At 44.2% G+C, this 19621-nt stretch overlaps 1 protein-coding gene across 1 annotated transcript in view; it reads right to left on the bottom strand.

Moving 5' to 3' along the window:
- POLR1A (RNA polymerase I subunit A) overlaps nucleotides 1–19621 on the bottom strand; it is a 29027-nt gene that overhangs the window by 496 nt on the left and 8910 nt on the right. Inside the window, exons 12-33 of the mRNA XM_060282299.2 lie at nucleotides 19198–19425; nucleotides 17954–18208; nucleotides 16563–16754; nucleotides 15320–15469; nucleotides 14618–14801; nucleotides 13372–13454; nucleotides 13107–13265; nucleotides 12543–12641; nucleotides 11931–12083; nucleotides 11620–11702; nucleotides 10661–10826; nucleotides 10230–10451; nucleotides 9483–9697; nucleotides 8024–8191; nucleotides 7434–7569; nucleotides 6168–6325; nucleotides 5549–5684; nucleotides 4377–4505; nucleotides 3476–3736; nucleotides 2606–2806; nucleotides 1678–1795; nucleotides 1221–1385 (exon numbers count right to left, since the gene is read on the bottom strand). Of these exons, the coding sequence (XP_060138282.2) occupies nucleotides 1221–1385; nucleotides 1678–1795; nucleotides 2606–2806; nucleotides 3476–3736; nucleotides 4377–4505; nucleotides 5549–5684; nucleotides 6168–6325; nucleotides 7434–7569; nucleotides 8024–8191; nucleotides 9483–9697; nucleotides 10230–10451; nucleotides 10661–10826; nucleotides 11620–11702; nucleotides 11931–12083; nucleotides 12543–12641; nucleotides 13107–13265; nucleotides 13372–13454; nucleotides 14618–14801; nucleotides 15320–15469; nucleotides 16563–16754; nucleotides 17954–18208; nucleotides 19198–19425 (3661 nt within the window). The remainder of the gene's footprint in view (nucleotides 1–1220; nucleotides 1386–1677; nucleotides 1796–2605; nucleotides 2807–3475; nucleotides 3737–4376; nucleotides 4506–5548; nucleotides 5685–6167; nucleotides 6326–7433; nucleotides 7570–8023; nucleotides 8192–9482; nucleotides 9698–10229; nucleotides 10452–10660; nucleotides 10827–11619; nucleotides 11703–11930; nucleotides 12084–12542; nucleotides 12642–13106; nucleotides 13266–13371; nucleotides 13455–14617; nucleotides 14802–15319; nucleotides 15470–16562; nucleotides 16755–17953; nucleotides 18209–19197; nucleotides 19426–19621) is intronic.

A 19621-nucleotide genomic window follows, 5' to 3' on the forward strand; every position in this document is an offset into this window, starting at 1 on the left:
GCTTAAACAGTATTAGAAGATGCTATTACTTTATTTTATTATTATTTCTGTATCTCAAAGATGACACAAGAGGCTACAACCATTCTGGTCTCCAAAAGGAATTCTTCTGAGATCCTCTGACATCATTTGACTAGATCTGGAGACTACAAAAGCCATTTCACACTGCAGATATTGCAGGGACCAATGAGCCTTTGATAGTAAATGACATGTTCACATGACATGGTAAGCCAAATTATGGCTTAACGGGACTGCGTGAATGTGTGGGCTCTTGCAGCAAATCTGCCCCTTCCCAGTCTTTTTTTGCTACTGTGCCAGCTCATGGATAGTTAGGAGAGATCTTAACTATGAGTCCTAATTCTGATGACAAAGCTTTATTTCCTAGGGGCCTGCATGCTCACGTAGCTTTGCTAAGCTGTTGTTTGGGTTACCATGTTGTGCAAACCAGCTCTTAGAGAACCTAAAGAAACAAGCACACCGCCTGAATGGAATTGTCTTTAAATAAGAAGTCCGGCTTTGACACCTCATTCATGCTAAATTACAAATGTGATTAACACCAGCAATGCAAATTTAGACAGCTAGTGCTCAGTAGAAATTGTGATCACCCGAGGGACAATTGCTTTTGAAATAAAATGTGGAAATGAACCAAGAACCAAAACAAATTTGCTCCCTGACCCCCAACCCGAAATCCATGAGAAAGACAGGTAAATCCTTATTATTTCAAGATCAATTAGTCACTTTTTGCCAATGTCAGTGTTGATGGGGGCAGGCACCCGATATGACCATTGAGTAGTTAAACTTGGGGTAAAAAGTAAATACTGTAGCTCCATGCAAAATGTTCATAAGGGTGATCATAATTTGACGGACTCATTTTGCACATCATCTATGCCTGCATACAAACTTTTTCTCTAGAGGGCAACAGAACTGCCTATAGCAGAGATCGGGAACCTCTGACCCCCCCAGTGCTGCTGGACTCCACTTTCCATCTGCCCTAGGCAACATGGCCAAGGGTCATGAATGACAGAAATTGTAGACCAACACCTGGAAGGCCACATTTCCCCCATCACTTCTAATTAGGCAGATAGCAACTATTCTATTTGGGGCAAAGGTGGCAGAGGGGGTAGTGGCCATGTAGCTTCGGGTATGCTTGGGTGGAGCAGATTATCTGGGCCCATCAGGCAATCTGGTTTGGATGCGCCACTGAAATAGCTCTGATTATTTACCCTGCATTGTGGCTTCCTTCAGAAACTTGTAGCTCGTCTCAAATGTCATTTGCTGCAAGGGGGATGAATTGGACTGTATCCCAAACCGATTGAGTGGCTTGTAAACACCTTCGAAGCACATATAGTCCGACACCAGAGAGAGATGCCGAGGATCAACCACAATCCCTGTCAAAAAAAAGGAGGAATGTTAGAGCATTGCCTCTTTAAAAAGTTAAGAGGGAGATGAAAGGGGGACTTCAATGGAGCCTGCCCTCCAATATCTTCCTTTAAGTCATGCTGATAAATCTTTACTAAAGCCTCACCATCTCTTTGCCCTGTAAGAGCACGCTGTTTATGAGAGAATGGGAAACACAGCCAATACAAGCAGAATGGAGTTTTTTCCTCCCCAAAGCTTGACTGGATAGGCCATGTTTTGAATCTTCAGTTAGGATCAATGGATAATCTAAAACCGCCTTACCATATGCAGCAAACACATCTTTAATCTCTTTCTCAAGGACTTTCAAGGCAGCCTCAATGCCATAGGTATTGGCCATCGCATGAATATCATTGCAATAAAGCCGGTTCACATCAAAAATCTAAAAGAGAGGCGGGGGGAAACAGTTGGCAGGTGAGCTACTTTTTGAACAGAGTTAATCAAGAAATGTGTATGTCGCTTGTTGGCAAGCAAATAAAAATGCAGCAGCTGAACAGACCGGGGGTGGGGGAGGGGAATTCCTTCTAAACATGCCCCTTAAAAACCACACAAACACAGACTGCATGACTCAATTACTTAGGGCAGAGGTGTGCATGATGCAGACTGCATGACTGATCATGACCACACCTACTTGCTGCAATTATCATTTGCCTTTTCCATTCCATAAACCTTTACAAGCAGTTTGCTCTATTTTTTCTTAAAACGCTTAAGTTCTTCACAGCAAGAATCAGGAAATATATGTTAACACATACTGGTTGAACTCCTTATGGACAATGCTGTTCCCCTCTCCACTGAATTTCTGTGGCTTCTTACAGTAGCTTTTGCAAATATCAGGCACTAGAAATGCAACGTCAATTTCCAGGGCACTTTGCCCAAACACAAAAAGAAATGTTTCCTCAAATCTGCTCACAGCTACTGAGGCAATAGGTCAAAAGCACTTTTATTTTGACAATGGCAGCATCGCAATGCTCTGCTCAAATGCAAAAGTTGGGACTTCTCACTGAAATCAGCGGCACAATTATCAGCTTCACTTTGGTGTGACCGAGATCTGCGTAAGCTTCTCAAGCCACCAGGAAAATGCTGCAAGGTGAGCTTAAAAAAAAATCAAGCCATTCTCACGACAAGCCCCCCCCCCATTGCGTTCCTTCTTTAACACCCTACAGGAAACACAGAACAGCTCTTCGTTACATACGTCAGCATATCGGAAAAGCTCAGGGAGGTTTATCCCTTCAGTCTGTAAAGTGAGCACCATCTCTCCTTTCTTATTGCTGGTTTCGTTTAAGAGACACCGTGTGATCCCTTTTGTCTCCTGGACAACAGTGTTGTTTGCCAGAGATGTCACAAGTGAGGCAAGGTCAAAGTACTGCTTCGTTAAAGGAAGTTTCAGTGAGACCTAGATGGGGGCACAATATAATCCTGTGTTAAAAGGCAGCCTTTTCAATCCACTGAGAACACCCACTTCTTAATAAAGGTAAAGGGACCCCTGACCATTAGGTCCAGTCGTGACCGACTCTGGGGTTGTGGCGCTCATCTCGCGTTATTGGCCGAGGGAGCTGCTGTACAGCTTCCAGGTCAATACAGTGATTTAAAAACAAATCTCCCAATGAGCTAGCTAGAGCAGTCGGTGAGCCGAGCTTTGGGAGCCGCTGTCCTTTAGGCTTCCACTCCTGAAACATCTCAGAGCAAATAGGTCTGGAGATTCACCCTCTTTTGGAATCGTGACAAAAGCAGGTCCCCACAAATTGGTGTGGGAACACTGTATTGCACAAAGCATATGGTCACTTCCCCCCTATTATTTTATCACAGTGTGTGAGTATTTTTCTATAAGATTTCTACTAGCTAGTCATTTTCTTTTAGAGTTTTATCTGCTGCTTTTATGCCTATATTTGTTTTTGGTAAATAATGTTTACCTTTTCTTATTTGCAAGCCACTTTAAAGCCTCTGCAATAAAGTGGGCTAAAATGCTAAAAAACTAAATAAATAGGTCAATTGCAACATTATGGTTTGTGTTCCGCAGCTTGAACACATCAGTTTTTGGACACACACACTTCTACCACCTTACCTTACACCACAGTTCATTTTTTATGTCGTAGGCATAACTCTCTATGGAATCGCTGCTCTCCTGCACAGCATTAATTCTGTGCTGTGCTAATTCATCCAAGTTCTTCCTCTTCTTTGGAGTTTGTTGACTAGAGGAAGGAGCATAATGCTTATCCTGAGATTCCGTTTCCTCTGGGCTCCTCTCATCCAATCCTTGGGTCTCTTCCTCATCGGGAATATCATCATCATCCACCTCGTTGTCCTCATCGCTCTCATAATCAACCTGCGAGAAAGATACACTTCAGTCAGAGGTGAACCATAACTTTAAAAAAAAAAGCAGGGGAAAATGTTTAAGCAAGTTTTGCATCTGCAAGTACTAGAACCAGTGTACAAGGATAATTTCAAATTTCACTTTCAAGTGGGTCATAGACAGAATCTTCCATTGATCCTAATGTCCTGATCCAAACCGGCACCCTGCACTAGTTTGCGGCTAAAAACCAACAAACAGCACCTTCGGGGGGTGATTTTCAGAAGGAAAAAAATTGTGAGACCCCTGGAGCAATAGCAGGTTCTGTATCAGGGCCCTATGGGTGCTTTCCCTCCAAAGTAAATGCAGGCAGGTTAAATATGTTTGTTTAAAAACATGACTTACACAGGCTGTCATTTGGTAACCAGTATAAAGCTGCATTTAGTTATATACTTCTCTAGACAACATATACTCGTTACAGAACACTGCAAGCCAAATCTTTAATGAAGATGATTTATTACTTGGACAAAATATTGCCCCGTAAGTATTTCGACCCTTCCCTTTATCCCACCTCCCTTTCCTTCTGCTTCAGAAACTGACCTGAGCAGAAGGCCTTTCTTAGTTGGCTCTTACTGAAACAAGCAGAGCCTACTGGGACCTAACAGTATGTCATTACCTCCTCCTCCTGCTTTGCTCTTCTTTTTGCATCTGTAGCATCATCATCCCCTTCACCTGTTTCAGCATCAGGAGCACCTCCTCCTCTTCCTCCTCCTCCTTCTTCCTCAGCTACAGCTTCATCGTCACCCTAAACAAAGAGAAAAGCTGCAAGGGGGAACGGCTTCGAGATTCACACTTTTACATGGGTTATTTTGGTCATATCGCTGAGAGGCTTGAAAGAAATACTAGGCATAAGAACACTCTGCATCCACAGAGAACCAAGGGTTCCTTAATTTCACACTTGATAGCGCTCTTAAAGTCTAGAAGGTAGATTATTTCAACAGTCTAATGACTTAACAGAATCATACAGGAAGCAATTGAGAGGCTTTCTAGTAGTAAAGCTAAGATCCTTTGAAGGTCTGGAAAACAATCTTAAATTACCAACAACAATTCAACTGGTCATTCTCATCAATTGCAATGCCGAGACCAGCATTTTGTTAAATCGGTTTTTACCTTGGGCACAACTTATGTGCCTGTATGAGTGCTAAAAGCAGCATGAAACATTTCCAAGGGGAAAAAGCTCAAGAAAAAATACTTTGATTCAAGGTAAGAAAAATACTTTGATTCAAGGTAAGAAAAAATACTTTGATTCAAGGTAAGAAGGAACTATTATTATACTGTGTAACAGGGGTGTCCAACTCCAAAGAAACTGCAATCTACTCCCAGAAAAAACAACTAGCAGTGATCTACCCATTTTGGAGGGGGGGACCAAAGTTGTTGAGCTGTCAACCTGTCGATCGTGGTTTTTTGGGGGGAACATGGCAGCGAAAACTCCATCTTCCGTTTTTGCAATCGTGTGCGAATGAAGGACATAGCAAGGGGGCGGGGCCAGATGCTCTTTTTCCCACGTGGAGGAAAGTAAGCCCGCGATCAACAGCAATCGACCGCTATCACCTGTCGATCGTGGTTGACTGGTTGGGCATCCCTGCTGTATAACATATCCACACAAATGATTCTTGGACACTTCAAATAACTCCTGTGTACTTAAGATAGCAGTTTACCACTGCAATACGTGAAATAATGAATTGCAGGAGCAGGAGCAAAACTATGCAAATAAAAATGAGTTGGTTTTTTTACCAAGCCTACCAAGGATTCACAGTACTAGTAGACTCAAGGGGACTAGACTTTTACCTGGTTTTCTTGGGATACACCATATTCTCCAACACCTTCTAAGTCCCTCTGCATTGCTCTTCGAGTGCTCACAGAGTTGTAAGATGCCAACTTTGAACTCTTTCTCTTAATTGTTTCAAGCAAGATTTTAAAGAATCTGGAGTAAGGAGTAAAAAATTCACAATTAAAGCCTCAAATTGGATTCCAGACTGTGCAACACCGCAACCAATGCTTGACATGCTTCCTTACTGGATCCAGACAAGTCAGAGGACAAAATCAAAGGGAATTTCCCTGCCAACTTGTTTTTATAATTAAAATTAATAAAGCTATTGTAATTCTGAAACCTATAGTTTTCATTTCATAAGTAGGAGGGTAGCCTCAAATAAGGTAGAATCTGGTTATAGGGCTAGTGAAAAATTCCTGAACTAGGGGTAGCCAGTGTCTGGGGAAATATGAAAATCCAGTTCAAGTGAGAGTGTATAGCCAATGCCTGGTCTAAAATTGGAATGAAGGAAAACAATCTCCTTCTCATTGACACCTAATGATGTTTAAACAATTAGCAAAGTATACCTTTGAGGTTTAAGATCTTTGCAGTCCAAAGATAAAAGTCTCGAGAAGGAAAGAGCAGAAAAGGACTAACCTCGACTCCATAAAATGCAATATGTCCCTGGGCTTCACACATTTCTCTTCCTGGTAGCATTCATATGGTAAGAAACTAAATTTGATGGTGTAGATACGGTGCTTGCTTACCATCCCCTCCAAACACAAAGACTCTTCAATGTCAAATTTTTGCAAAACCTGAAACAGTAAGAAGAATGTCTAAATTCTAACGCCATATTAGGAAGCTATCTGTACCTTTGTAAGCCATCTCACTAACAGTACAATTGTTTCTCTATTAGCCTTCTTTCGAACTGAAGTTTTTTTCTAAATACAGTCACACCTCATGTTACGTCCGCTGCGGGTTACGTCTTCTCAGGTTATGGACATGCCGACCCCAGAAGTCCTGGAACGGGTTACTTCTGGGTTCGGCGCGTCCTTAACCTGCGCGCATGCGCAGAAGCGTTGAATTACATCACACGCATGCGCAGACGTGGCGCTTCAGGATGCGGCCTTTTCATGTTGCGAACCGGCCTCTGGAATGGATCCCGTTCGCAACGAGAAGTACCACTGTAATTTTAGCCTGCTCCGTTTTCAAGAATGTGAATGTTCCATTAGGAAAACACACACATGAAAAAAGCAGACTTTCAAATCTGAAGCACCATTGGGATTCTGAACTTCCACACAGCACAGAAAGCAATTATCTTGAGAATTTAGAAGGTGCCTTACAGCTGCAGTTAGAGAGTTGCACACCATGAAACCTCCCCCCCCCACCCTTTACAAGGAGGCTTCAGGAGGAAGGAAAAAGTAACTATTTTCATTTTCCCGCTCTCCAAAAACCTCCCCTACAGTCCACTGGAGAGGGTTATATGCCATGATGGTGTTGTTTTTAAATCCAAAACACATTCTGAGTTCTCAAAATGGGGTGGAGGAAGAAAAAAACACCACGTCTCTTGCTGCAAGTGCTCATGCTCAGGTCTGCAACCAGCTCCAAATCTGATCCCTTTGTTACTTTAAAGCAGGTATCCCCAAACTGTGGCCCTCCAGATGTTTTGGCCTACAACTCCCATGATCCCTAGCTAACAGGACCAGTGGTCAGGGAAGATGGGAATTGTAGTCCAAAACATCTGGAGGGCCGAAGTTTGGGGGTGCCTGCTTTAAAGTGTCATAAAGGAAAGGCTTCAGGAAGGGAGGGGGAGGTCTAAGTCTTAGATGCAAAGATACACACTGTTCACCCCACCCACCCAAGTCTCTGCTCATGACGGTTAGTGTCTCCACGACCAATCAATCCATATAAAGAATAACTTGCCTCGCCTAAGCATACTCTGGTAAGCTTCTTCTTCAGCCTCTTCACCCTCTTGTGAGCTTTATTGGTATTAAGTACAGGAACACTCATCATTGGGGTTTTAATATTAGCAGTAGCCACCATCAGGATCTCCCGCAACCTATAGGAAAGAATTACTGAACATTCAGACACACGGATATTAAAGAAACATTTTTTTTTAAAAAAAGAGAGTTCTTACCTGCTGAAAGTCTACTCTCTTTATTAAGTGGGGCAGGCATTCAACATTGTGTTAGGTCCTGCCCTCTGGGGACTGGAGGGAAGGGCTGGAATTTCCCCAGAAGGCAGGAACTACTCAAGATGGCAGAGCAGTGGGGAAAAAACGAAAGCAATTATGTTCATTTCCCAATGAAAACAAAAGTTATGGGGTGGTGGAAGCAAAATGGCAAGAACAAAAAAATAAACCTATTTGATTTTCCACCATAAGGCAAGCCTCTGCCTTTTTCTATCTGTATTCAGTGCAGTACAGCTTAGAGAGAGAAATGGTTAGGAGAAGCTCATTCTGGAGCAGAGTCTTAAGTGTTAGTACAAAACGAGGCAACACAACATTATCTTACCTCGGGATACCGAGTGTGACATTCATTTCGCCTCTTCCAGCAAAGTGAAAGGTGTTCAGAGTCATCTGCGTGGAGGGCTCTCCAATACTCTGAGCAGCAAGGAGACCAACAGCTTCTCCTGGGTCACAGAGCGATTGTTGCCACTTCAAATGCAGCAAGTCTTTTAACCTGAGGACACCGAGTAAGGAGCTGGTTTATGAATTTGGTATCCTGCCTTTCTGTATAAAATGTGCTCAAAAGTTACTTACAATAAAATAGAAATGTCAAAATGACTAATTGCACCAGACTAACCTTTCAAGGAAGCGGCCATTCTAACAAAACTCCCTGGAAAAGCATAGTCTTCACTGTCCTCTATTTCATAACCTGGGTGCTCTGATTTTGATGCCTAAAGCAGAGTCAAAATGACACCCACCCACACCCTATGCCGGTGTAAAGGCTTTAAAAGGCCTTGGTGCATCATTCAAATAGCAATTCCTGCCTTCATCTATCCCACCTCCTTCCTTGGACTACAACTCCTATGCACAATTATCAAGGAGTAAGTGCAACTGAATCTGGGAGGACTTACTTCTGAGCAGACCTACAGAATATCATGCGGCACATTCCTCCATCCCTCTTTGCCTCTCTCTAAAATACACACGTATTTTCCAGCTCCACATAAGATTCAGTGCCAGCATCCTAACTCTCTCTGCAGCTGTAGCCTTACAAGTGTAGCATTAATGATTCCTAAAGCCTCCTCTGTTACTATTACAGAAGTAATTATTGGAAGATAAAAAGCCAGTCGTACAAGTAAAGACAGCAAAGACAGAACCCTAAACCAGAGACAGGAAATCTGTCATTCTCCAGATGTGGCTGGACTACAACTCCCATCATCCCCAATTGTCAACCATGCTGGTTGGGATTGATGGGAATTGGAGTCGAGAAACATCCAGAGGGCCACACACACACTCCTTACTCCTGTCCTAGACCACTGGTTTGTGTTGGATGGCAAGTAAGCAACAAAAAACGTATTAGGTTTATTATTTGTGAATTAGAACAATGTTAATCTTGAAGATGTAGGCCAGGCATCCCCAAACTGCAGCCCTCCTGATGTTTTGGCCTACAAGTCCCATGATCCCTAGCTAACAGGACCAGTAGTCAGGGATGATGGGGATTGTAGTCCAAAACATCTGGAGGGCCGAAGTTTGGGGATGCCTGATGTAGGCTCTCTTTTTCAGGATTATAAAGACATTTCAGCTCCACACCAGGAAACTATTGTAGCATGCCATAGGACAGTCACATGTTGACAACCTGTTCAGAATCTCCAGCAACTTTGTGATGCGATCAATTGTTTCTCCACAAAAGTAGAGACCTAAGATGTCGCTTAATAGATACTGTACTTAAATACATAGACGAGGCATTCCGGACCCTAAGACAGAAGCAGCAGTGCTGCTTGCATATGCCTTAAAATAAAAATTGCTACCTCTGAGAAGAAAGTTCAGATTTGCTGTAGCTCGTGTTGTTCTGAGCGTCCCACTCTCTGAGGAAATTCTCAACTTCTCTTTCAAATGTTTCTGATACGGATGCAAAATGGATGTCTGGCCGCCAGACAGCAAGGCTAGGATCCGGACACTTCACTGCCTTCTTTTGATACTTCCTCCGCTTCTTCTCACTCAATTCATACCACATCTTTAACAACTGAAATGGGCAGCAGAATTAAAGGCAGCATAAGTTTCCCCCCTACCTTTGCATTCACAAATCATTACCATCAACTGCAAACTACCCAGACAATTGGACAGTATATAAATATTATTGGCATCTGTCTCAAGAGACGGAGTAAGTGCACCTCTGGGGGTGAAGTCAAACCGCCACATTAGCAGCACTGAAGTGACCTCCCTGGGGTGCAAGCATGGGCAGTGTGTATGGAGGTCTTGGGCTGACCAGATGACAAGACCTCCCTCTCAGCCTTGCAGATGTGGTCCAAGGGAAAGCAGAGCAATGCATTAGGCACCAGCTTGGCTGCAGGAGTTGCCAGAATGATGCGTACAACTGTACAAGATGCCATCCAACCACCTTAGTGACTCCACTCTGGATTTGTGTAGAGTTTACTCCTTAGCCTTTTCTTCTTCCGACGATATCCCGCAAGGCACTGGAGGTTTAGGATCAATTTTCCTTCTCCTAGATGGGCTACATTCCTAGACTGACAAGCCCCATCTGTACTGAAAATTACCTGCAGAGTTGCAGGATCTCGGCCATTAACAAGTTCTCCTGGAAGGATCTGTGCTTTTACATCAGCCAACTTTTCCTGAGAAAAGAGCAAAAAGCCTCCTTCCCGTCTCAAAGACGGCTGGTGCTTGATTTGCCATCTCTTGATGGATCTGAACTGGTTGTTTGCTTGCTGGGGGTCCATTTTCGGCAACACTTCATCCAAATGCTTTGATTTCTCTATCACCTGTAAGAAATATACAGAAAGAGCTTATGGGGATGGAACACCGGTCACTCACCATGAAAGGGCCTTTTCTGACAGACAGCGCTATGCAGCTATTGCACATATTTCATTTCTCCCGAAAACCCTGCAACATGCCATTTTCAGAGTAAGTCCTTTAAAAAAGAAGATACAATCCAAAGTCTACAGAAATAAATGGAGGCAGAAAACCCTACCTTGTGGTTATCCGTGATGAAAGGGAACTGCTTGGAATGCAAGAACTGCGTCTTGGGGATGTCTAGGCCATCTTCTCCATAGAGAAACTGGACTAGGCTGCCATCGCTGTCACGCACAGTCAGGTCATAATGAACTATCAGCCCTTCCAAATGCTTTATGATACACCTGCACAAAGATTAGCATCGCAACAGGAGGAGAATGGAAATCAGTTCAAAGATCAAGCAAGAAACTTTAGAAATGCAGCAGCAGTAGGTCGTGCAGCTGGATGCAGCAGACCACAATGCCTGCTTAGAAATGATCAATTTGACATGAAAGAGGCTATATTTAAGATTATTATTATTATTATTATTATTAATTATTATTTATACCCCGCCCATCTGGCTGGGCTCCCCCAGCCACTCTGGGCGGCTTCCAACAAAATATTAAAACACAGAAATCCATCAAACATTAAAAGTTTCCCTAAACAGGGCTTTTAATTTAAAGATTGCTAAATAGTTTGCTCCTTGGGGATTAGAAATAGGCAGTACATTGGTGTGCGGTCCATGGACTAGGGGGACTAGGTGAGTCCCCTAAATGTTCCTGGTATGGTAAATTAGAGTATTAAAGTCCGGCACCTCCTTCCCAAAGCCCAAGAAGCTTCTGCCCGGCTTAGGGAGGAAGGCACGATGCTCTAGACAGGGTCCAAGAGTCCTCCTGGACCTTCCCAAAGCCAAGTGAGCTTTGGGAAAGAGGCAGCAGGGTTTCCAGCATCCTGTCAGAAGCCTAGCGCCTTCTTGCCAAAGCCCGGGAAACTTCTGCCCGACTTAGGGAAGGAGGTGTGATGCTCATGTGTGCAACGTTGCTCCCTGACCCAATTGCTCTTGCAAGCTGGTGCCTCTGGCCATAACTGTTCCCCTCTGAAAAATTTCACTGCACACTGAGGCAGTAACATCGGTAAGTGTAATAAAGCAGCTCTTACCTTTGAAGGTATCCAGAACGACTGGTTTTGACAGCTGTGTCCACTAGACCCTCCCTACCAGCCATACAATGGAAGAAGTACTCCTAAAGCACAAATATAACCTCTGTGAGAAAAGGACTCTTGCCCCACGTAACCACAGGCAGCAGCACGCTACATAAGGCTCTGCTTAACAACTGGCCTTCCAGAAAGCAATATCCAACAGAACAGAGACAAAATGATATTAGATTCTATCAGCTCGAAGGTACCGGTACATGTAAATCACATGAGAGAAATGTAGCCCAGAGAAAAAGAGTCAAGGAGGAAGAACTTACGGGCGGTTTAATGCCAGTGAGGAATCTGCCAGCCACAAACCCCCCTGATCTGGGGGGGAAGTCATAAGGTTGGAAACATGGCAACGATTTGCCAGATGGCATCAAGGGAGGCCTTCGACCTTCCAACTCAATCTGGCCCAGCAAGCAAGAAATCTTTAAGAAGTCAAGAGAGACACAATGAGATACGAACGCAAGTGCAAAAGGGGGGGGATCAGATTAACTAGTTTTATAGCTCTTTAAAAATATGTGGAGTTAAAACATTATTATTATTTTCCGTATGTTCCAGTTCTGTCACGTAACCTGCAGTTTTCATCCTACTAGAATAATCCAAAATGATCCCTGTCATTTCTCTCTGGTATTTATGCATTTAAATACCAACAAGAGGAATCGAAAACTTCTAGACAGGAGTGGTGGCTAGCTAATCTTCACTGGCATCCTAAAAAAAAGAATGTGCAGAGCAGAACGATTTGTAGTAATGACTGGTCACAAAATGAATCACTGCTATCCCTTGGCTATGCACAGCGCTCCTGGTTCAGAAGTCTGGACGATGTGGAGGGTACATTGATCTCGCTTTGCAGATTACAGCCAAATTGCACTGTCTGAAAATAGTACCTGCATAGTATTCACAGTAGAACCCTTGGCTCCTGACTGCACCATCAGCTGCAAGTTATTCTCTGGGAAACTCCGGTGAAGTCCAAGAGGCATGCACACCTACATTTTGGGGGGAATAAAAGAAGAAACAAAGCCACTGTTTAAGCCAGGATGGCACTACCAAGAAATAGGGGGGAAATAAGAAACCAATGGGGAAAATAAAGAACCAACTCTCTTTTCTATATATTGTTAATGAAACTACAATTTCTTTAGTGAAAAAGCACTGTCAAGAGCTAGTGTGGTGAAGTGGGCAGGAATCTGGACTAGGGTCAGGAAAGGTTCAGTCCCCCACTCCCCTTGCTATCTATAAGGCCCACTGGGCAGGCTTGGGCCTAACTCACTCCACTTAATTGCTCCAATCATAAAATAGAACTTTTATACTGGATTACGTGCCCCTGAGCTCCTCAAACAAATGTATAGATGCATTTAAGCATCTATATCAATATTTCTGTGGACTGCACAGGAATAAGTCCAATACATGAACCAACGTTATGTTAGGATGATCTCAAATTTCTTGATGCAAACCTTGTTAATCTCATTGCTGTAATGGTTGACTTCCTCTTTGAATTTCAGATCGACCATGTTGAAATCTCTCTGGTCTTTGTGAAGATGGGCGTCTTGCCACTTCCCTCGGACCTCCTCATCCAATGAGGTTTGAGGCAAGTTAAACGCAGCTTGAACAGCCTGAAAAGAACAAGGCGGTGTTAAGTGCCAAGGCAGGTACTGTATAACAATGCAAGGCGCTTGGAGAAGTGAGGACACCGCCCCCCCCAAAAAAGTATCAGCTTACCTTTGTACCACACCGGGTGCTTTCTTTAATGATCTTGCGCCTCTTGTGGTCTGCCCGGGGTTTGACCAAGATATCTTCAACTCCTAAAATGAGATGATAGAACTGAGTGCTTACCCTCTCCCACTTGAGATTCAGCAACAGTTTCTTCAGGGGGTTTCCCCCCCTGAAAGGAAGCTCTTCGCTGCTAAACCCAGACTGACTTTCTGCTCTGCTTGGCTTACCCATTACTTTATTTAAGCAACTACCTTTTTATGAATTTGGCAAAATATGTTCAAAGAGCAGAATCTTCCAAAAGATTTAAACAGCAGGAGAACTGTAAATACTACTACACTGCAAATTTAATGAACGCAGTCATTATTGGAAGCTTTTTTTTATATAGTGTAACCCTCTAAACCAGGGATGACACAGCCTGAAAGCTGCATTTCTTCAGGGGCAATATGTGGGTGGGGCAAAGGGGGAGGGACATGCCACTGGTGGGCGGGGCAAGGGGCAAAAGCAGGAGAAGCAATGAATGTACAGTATGCTACGTTCCAGTCATGCTAAAACCAGAGGTTTCAATATACACTGCTCTCCATCCAATGAAACAAGAGGAATGTCCAAGGACATGCTCCAAGGCTAAAGCACTCAAGCTGAGTGCAAAGCTGGGAGTGTAAGGATGAAGCCTGGGGAGTAATTGTCCCAAGGTCTGGATAAAGACGCCTGGAGGGTCTGAGGTCCCCACCTTTGCCTTAAACCACAGATTTAAAAAGCCCTCCATTGTCTATTCTATATAAACACAGGTCTCGCTTCCAGAATGCTTGCTAGGCAAACATTCACCTATCCGAACATGAGGAATTAGTACCCAAACCTCACTATACACATGACAGATTCAGACAATTGAACAGACAGATTTTTTTACTTCTTTACCTGCCTTTTGTAGGTTGGTTGGGGAACTGTAGTACTTTAGTAAGATTTCAGAGGGTTTCTTTAGGGGGGGGGGAGTCAAAATTCCATGGTTGGGAACACACTGGAAAATTCCTCATAGGAATCAATCAGCGGGAACCGTTATTTGTCGATAAAGTTCAGAAAGAAAAAGATACACACTGAACCCAGAGAGAACCATCCAAATGCAGAGAGTACTTTCAAACAAAGGATCAGAGCAGAAGTGTCATTCTAGGAGATGTTTTCATTAATATTTTGAGTGTTGAAGCACATCTGTGTGCTTCTTCTTTTTAAGAGAAACAATAAAGAGAACTGGATTACTTACCCATTGTAAAACCTCTGTAGAACTGGAGGTAGGCAGTGAAGAGCCGAGCCAGAGCTGTGAGGACCTTTCCGCCGGTCTCACCACCATAGACCTCGTGGCAGCAGTGGACCAACCCATAGGCAGAGCTGCCATAATGCGCCTTATCCAACACCCCACAGAGCAGCTCTCCATTTCTAATGACAACCTGGCAGATAGAAAAGACTTCCAAGTCAAGACTTGACTACACCCACACGGAAACTTCCTCTTTTAGTGCCCTTTTAGATGCCCATTTTGGTTTTACCAAAATAGAACAGATCCTTGACCTGCATTTATACTGTAAACTGCTCTGTCATCCTCAGATGAAGAACGGTATAGAAATTTAATTATAGTAATAATAATGCCAGGGTGGACAGACAGGGCCTGGAGCCTCAGAGGTACAGGCAACCCCCATCTGCTCATGCTCATTATGTGTGCGACAGCGCACATGTGCATCATGACAAACCCAGAAGTGACCCAAAAAGGGGCAGCACAGGTGGGATTTGCAGGCTATTTCAATGATGTTTCAAATATACGCAATTTCACTTAAATGTGAAGTGCTTCGGAATATAACTCCTGCATAAATGGCGAGTTGCCTGTATTGATCAGGATATGCAATAAGGACTGTCCTGTCTGGCCAGCAAGGCCAGCCAAAACTCTGGGACCCTTGTCGACCATTAACCATACCTGCGATTCGCACATAAAGGCAAGACCCGATCCATGCATTCTACTGGCAGAGCCTGTCATCCAGGCTTTTCCATCAATCTTAGCTTTCCCAAGCAAGTTCAGTGGAATATGATCCTCTGGAATTACGTTTATTAACAATGTAGAAACAACCTGTGATGGAATACAAGGTTGGATGACATATGGAAAAGGAATTAGTTCTGATGGGCAATTGGTCCCTTTTCAAGGCATTTACCTACCCCTACCTGTTGGCAAATGCTGTATTCACCTTTGTGGATAGAAGAGCAGGAAGCACATACATACAACGCTGAACTGCACAAACACAACAAGGTCTTGGATGCAGGCAACCTATCGAAAGGATCTCTGCGTTTTAGCCATCTTCACCCATCTTATTGTGTGTTTTTTTGGGGGGCGGCGGGGTATTGTTGTGTTTTAACTTTTTCATTTTGTGCTTTTGCCCTGTATTTTTATCTTGTGAACCACCGTGAACCACCCTGAGATCTTCAGATGAAGCGTGGTTTATAAAAGAAAATAGTTAAAAATATATTTAGTAAGCACTTATTATGCCAGGAATGCCTGGCGTGCTATGGTCCATGGGGCCACGAAGAGTCGGACACGACCAAACTAGTAAACAACAACAACAACAACAACAATGCACTAAAAGGAGGAGCTGCATAAAAACGAAATAAGCCCATGCTCACAGAATCACATTCTAGGGAGGAAAGGCAAGGGGAGCTGGAGGAAAATGGGGGAAAGCGTGATGGGTGGGAGAGAGAATAAAAGACTGAAAAATATGGAAGGAAGCTGGACTTAATACATAATGGGAGCAGGTTGGGGAAAACATGATGGAAAAGTCCAGCATGTTAAAAGGAAAACTGGGGAGTCTCCAATCCTGTTTTAGCAGGCAGCAACACAGCCGAGAGCAGCAGGAGAGATGAGGCATATTCTTAACCAGGTAGACTCTTTCCTCTTGTTTCTATCCAAGTCTATCAGGTGTATAGCTAACAGATGGCTCCTTCGCAGTATCAAGGGGAAACTGCATTATACAAACAAACAAACAAAAAACCCACAATCTAGTAACTCCAGTTTATGTGTGTGTGTGTGTGTGTGTGTGTGTGTGTACACACACCAAAAAAAAACCAACCCAAAATATATGTGCCCATTATTTCAGTGAGAGGGCAAGCCTTAAATCATACTGCTCAACTTTGAACAGACTATTTTATTTAAGACACACTGGTTAACCTACCTGCTTCCCTGTCCACAAGTGTAGTGGCTTTATAATGGCCGGAGGGAGAAGCTTCACCATTCCTTTTTTGTCTACCAGCCCTTGATACACAAGTTCCACATACTGTTCTCTAGTGAAAAAGCAGCCCCGTGTGGTCATACTGGTACCAGAGATCATGTGGTCTTGGATCAAACCTGCCAGCGGCTGCCCATCCTGAGAAATACACCAGACAGAAAAGGAAGCGTCAAGCGGTATGTTAGCAGGTCCAGTGGGAAATTCTATAGCTCCTTTAAACACTGCACTTAAAGGATTAAGTTACAAATTAATGTGGAAAAGACCTTGGACAAAACCAACAGTCCACTGTTATTATCACCACACTACAGGCTGGGAGAGTGTGGCTCAGAGGGGCTTACAACTGCGAGGCAACATAACCATCCTGGGGCTTAGAAGCATGCAGGTGCATGGGCCCTTTAAGGAAATAAGCGTTAGGGGAGGCTGAAAAGTTAATGGCAGGCAGGGTGAGGAAAAAACCCTTTCCCCATAGGCTGCTTCTGCAATAAACACCACCACCCACTTGCTCCCCTAAGTGGAAAAAAGTGAAAGGCCTTTCCAGACTGCAACGCATCTTGGAGAGGGAATTTTGCTGCTCAAAATGTCATGCAGCAAAAGGGTTAACTCGGGCTTCCTCAACCTCGGCCCTCCAGATGTTTCGAGACTACAATTCCCATCATCCCTGACCACTGGTCCTGCTAGCTAGGGATCATGGGAGTTGTAGGCCAAAAACATCTGGAGGGCCAAGATTGAGGAAGCCTGGGCTAACTGCTCTTCTTCCCACCGCCACCCTGCACAATGCCACTGGAATCAACTTTGCTATCCCCTCCCTTCAAGACATTACATAACCCCTCTGGATTTTTACAATTGCTAAACCATGCTTTAAAAGACCACAGTGGACATTATTATCAGACCCCCACCCCAAAGTTGGTCACTTTGCCAGTGGCTGTCTTAGATTTTCACTTTTTAAAAGCTCAACCCCTCCCCTCCCCCCTGGCAAAAAAAACCACCCCACCTTGAGTTGTACCACAGCTCAGTTATAAAATTATACCACCCTGGCTCCCTCCCAGTGCAAAGCCAGCACTGAACTGCATGCAGAGGCCTTGTGCTCCATTGATCGGCATGCAAATCGATTGGAGCTGGACCCTCCTAGAGCATCCAATGGCAATTCCAAAGCCTGGCAATGCATGCCCACCATTTTTTTTTGTAAGTTCACGATCCTGTTTCCTCCACTGGCAGATAAAGAGTCATGCAGTATCTATCTTTCCTACCACCACACGGCTGAAAAACAGAAAAGGAAAATGCAAAGGAAGCAGCGGAAAAATCAAGCGACGTCCAACACAATTTGCTCCCCGATTCACCTTGGGGACAAGATACTGTTCGTCAGTACACGCCAGGACGTAGGCTTCAGCTCTGCCCAGTTCGTTCTGAGGGAAGTGGGCATTCATTTCGTCGCCATCAAAATCAGCGTTGTAGGCTTTGCAGTTGGCATAGTGAAGCCTCAGGACCTTCTCTTCGGACAGGATCCTAGCTCGATGAGCTTGGATGGAGGGTCTGTGAAGGGTAGGCTGCCGATTCAGCAAAAGGACATCTCCATTTTTAATATGGCGGCACACCTGCAAGAGGTTCAAGTTCAGCCACATAAAAAAAAACAATCTTTCCAAGGGAGTTAAGATCCTTTCTCAATACACAGTAGGAGACACAAAGCCTTTCTTCCCTCCTAAAGGCTAAGAACATGCAACCTGAGTCTCTCCCCTCCTCCTTGATGGTGGAATCCATTGACTAGCACTAATGGGGCTACAGGACTCTCATGGAATCCACTGCAGGCCAGAGCAGTTATGTGAGATTGGAGCCAGTGGAGACAGGGGAAGGGGAGGAAGGAGTCTTGTTACAACAATCTCCTAGGAATTTTTCTTTTTATTCATGGTCCGTTACTTGCTTCGTTTGTTTAATCTGTATACCACCCTTCATCTGAAGATCACAGGGTAGTTCACAACAAGATGAGAACTCAAAATACACTATTAAAATGAACACAAACCAACAAACCGCCGCCCCCCAAAAAACATGTTTAAGAGGACACAGCAAGCCAGAGTGGAAGGAGAACTCACAGAGGAGGAGAACTCAGAATCTGCCTTTCACCTAGTGGTCCAGTACCTTCACTCCATTCTGTTCAGACTATCAGATACTGGGGCTTCAGAAAGCAATGTTCCATTTGCCTAAGGAGGGAAATGTATTCCCTCGACTGGGGAAGGTGTTGAGAGGGGACCAGATTATCCTGCACCCCTTGCTCTAAGTTTTGGACCTGATGGAGCCAGCCACTAACTTGGCGGTGGACTGCTAGAAGTCCTGTAATCTTCAATGATGCAAGTTGAGTCATCTAGCCAGGGAGGGTTGTGGGTTTTTTGTTTTAAGTCTTTAACCTCATCATCCTAACTTCCAGGTCAGGGTCATGATCCAATATGATGCCCTCCAACTACAACGGTCAGGGATGATGAGACTACAACTCCCATCATCCCTGACCACTGGACTCCCCACCACGTGGAGAGCACCGTGTTGGCTGCCCTGAACTAAGCAGTGCCCTTACGTGTGAAGCGACTCTACTTACAATTTTTATCCCTGGTTTCGGTGCCCCTGTGGAAGGAGTCAGGAGCTGCTTGGCTATGGCTTCCCTCTGGGTCTGACTGGCTGTGCTCAGTATCGTGCGAGACCCATCTTCGTTGATAACCATGGAAGCACCTGGGTGCTCATTGGGACCATTTATGACCGCCTGCCTCAATTCTTGGACATTCCAGGGAGTTACAGGCTGAGGATAAGTCAGCTTGGTAGCAAACACCTATAAGGAAGAATAGGCAAAGGCAAGGATCAAGTTATTGTCCGTGGTATCACAAGAGCAGAGATTCATTTCCATTCTCCTTATTCTTGTTGCCCGATTCCAGAAGGCTAAGTACTCAATGTGCTAGCCAGATAAATATTATTCACTTATGCTGGCCCTCCCTTTTATCATTCCTTCTTCCTCTTTTGGTCCGTCC

Source organism: Zootoca vivipara, chromosome 12, assembly GCF_965207765.1.
Source record: "Zootoca vivipara chromosome 12, rZooViv2.hap1.1, whole genome shotgun sequence".
In the NCBI taxonomy this organism is placed as follows: Eukaryota; Metazoa; Chordata; class Lepidosauria; order Squamata; family Lacertidae; genus Zootoca; species Zootoca vivipara.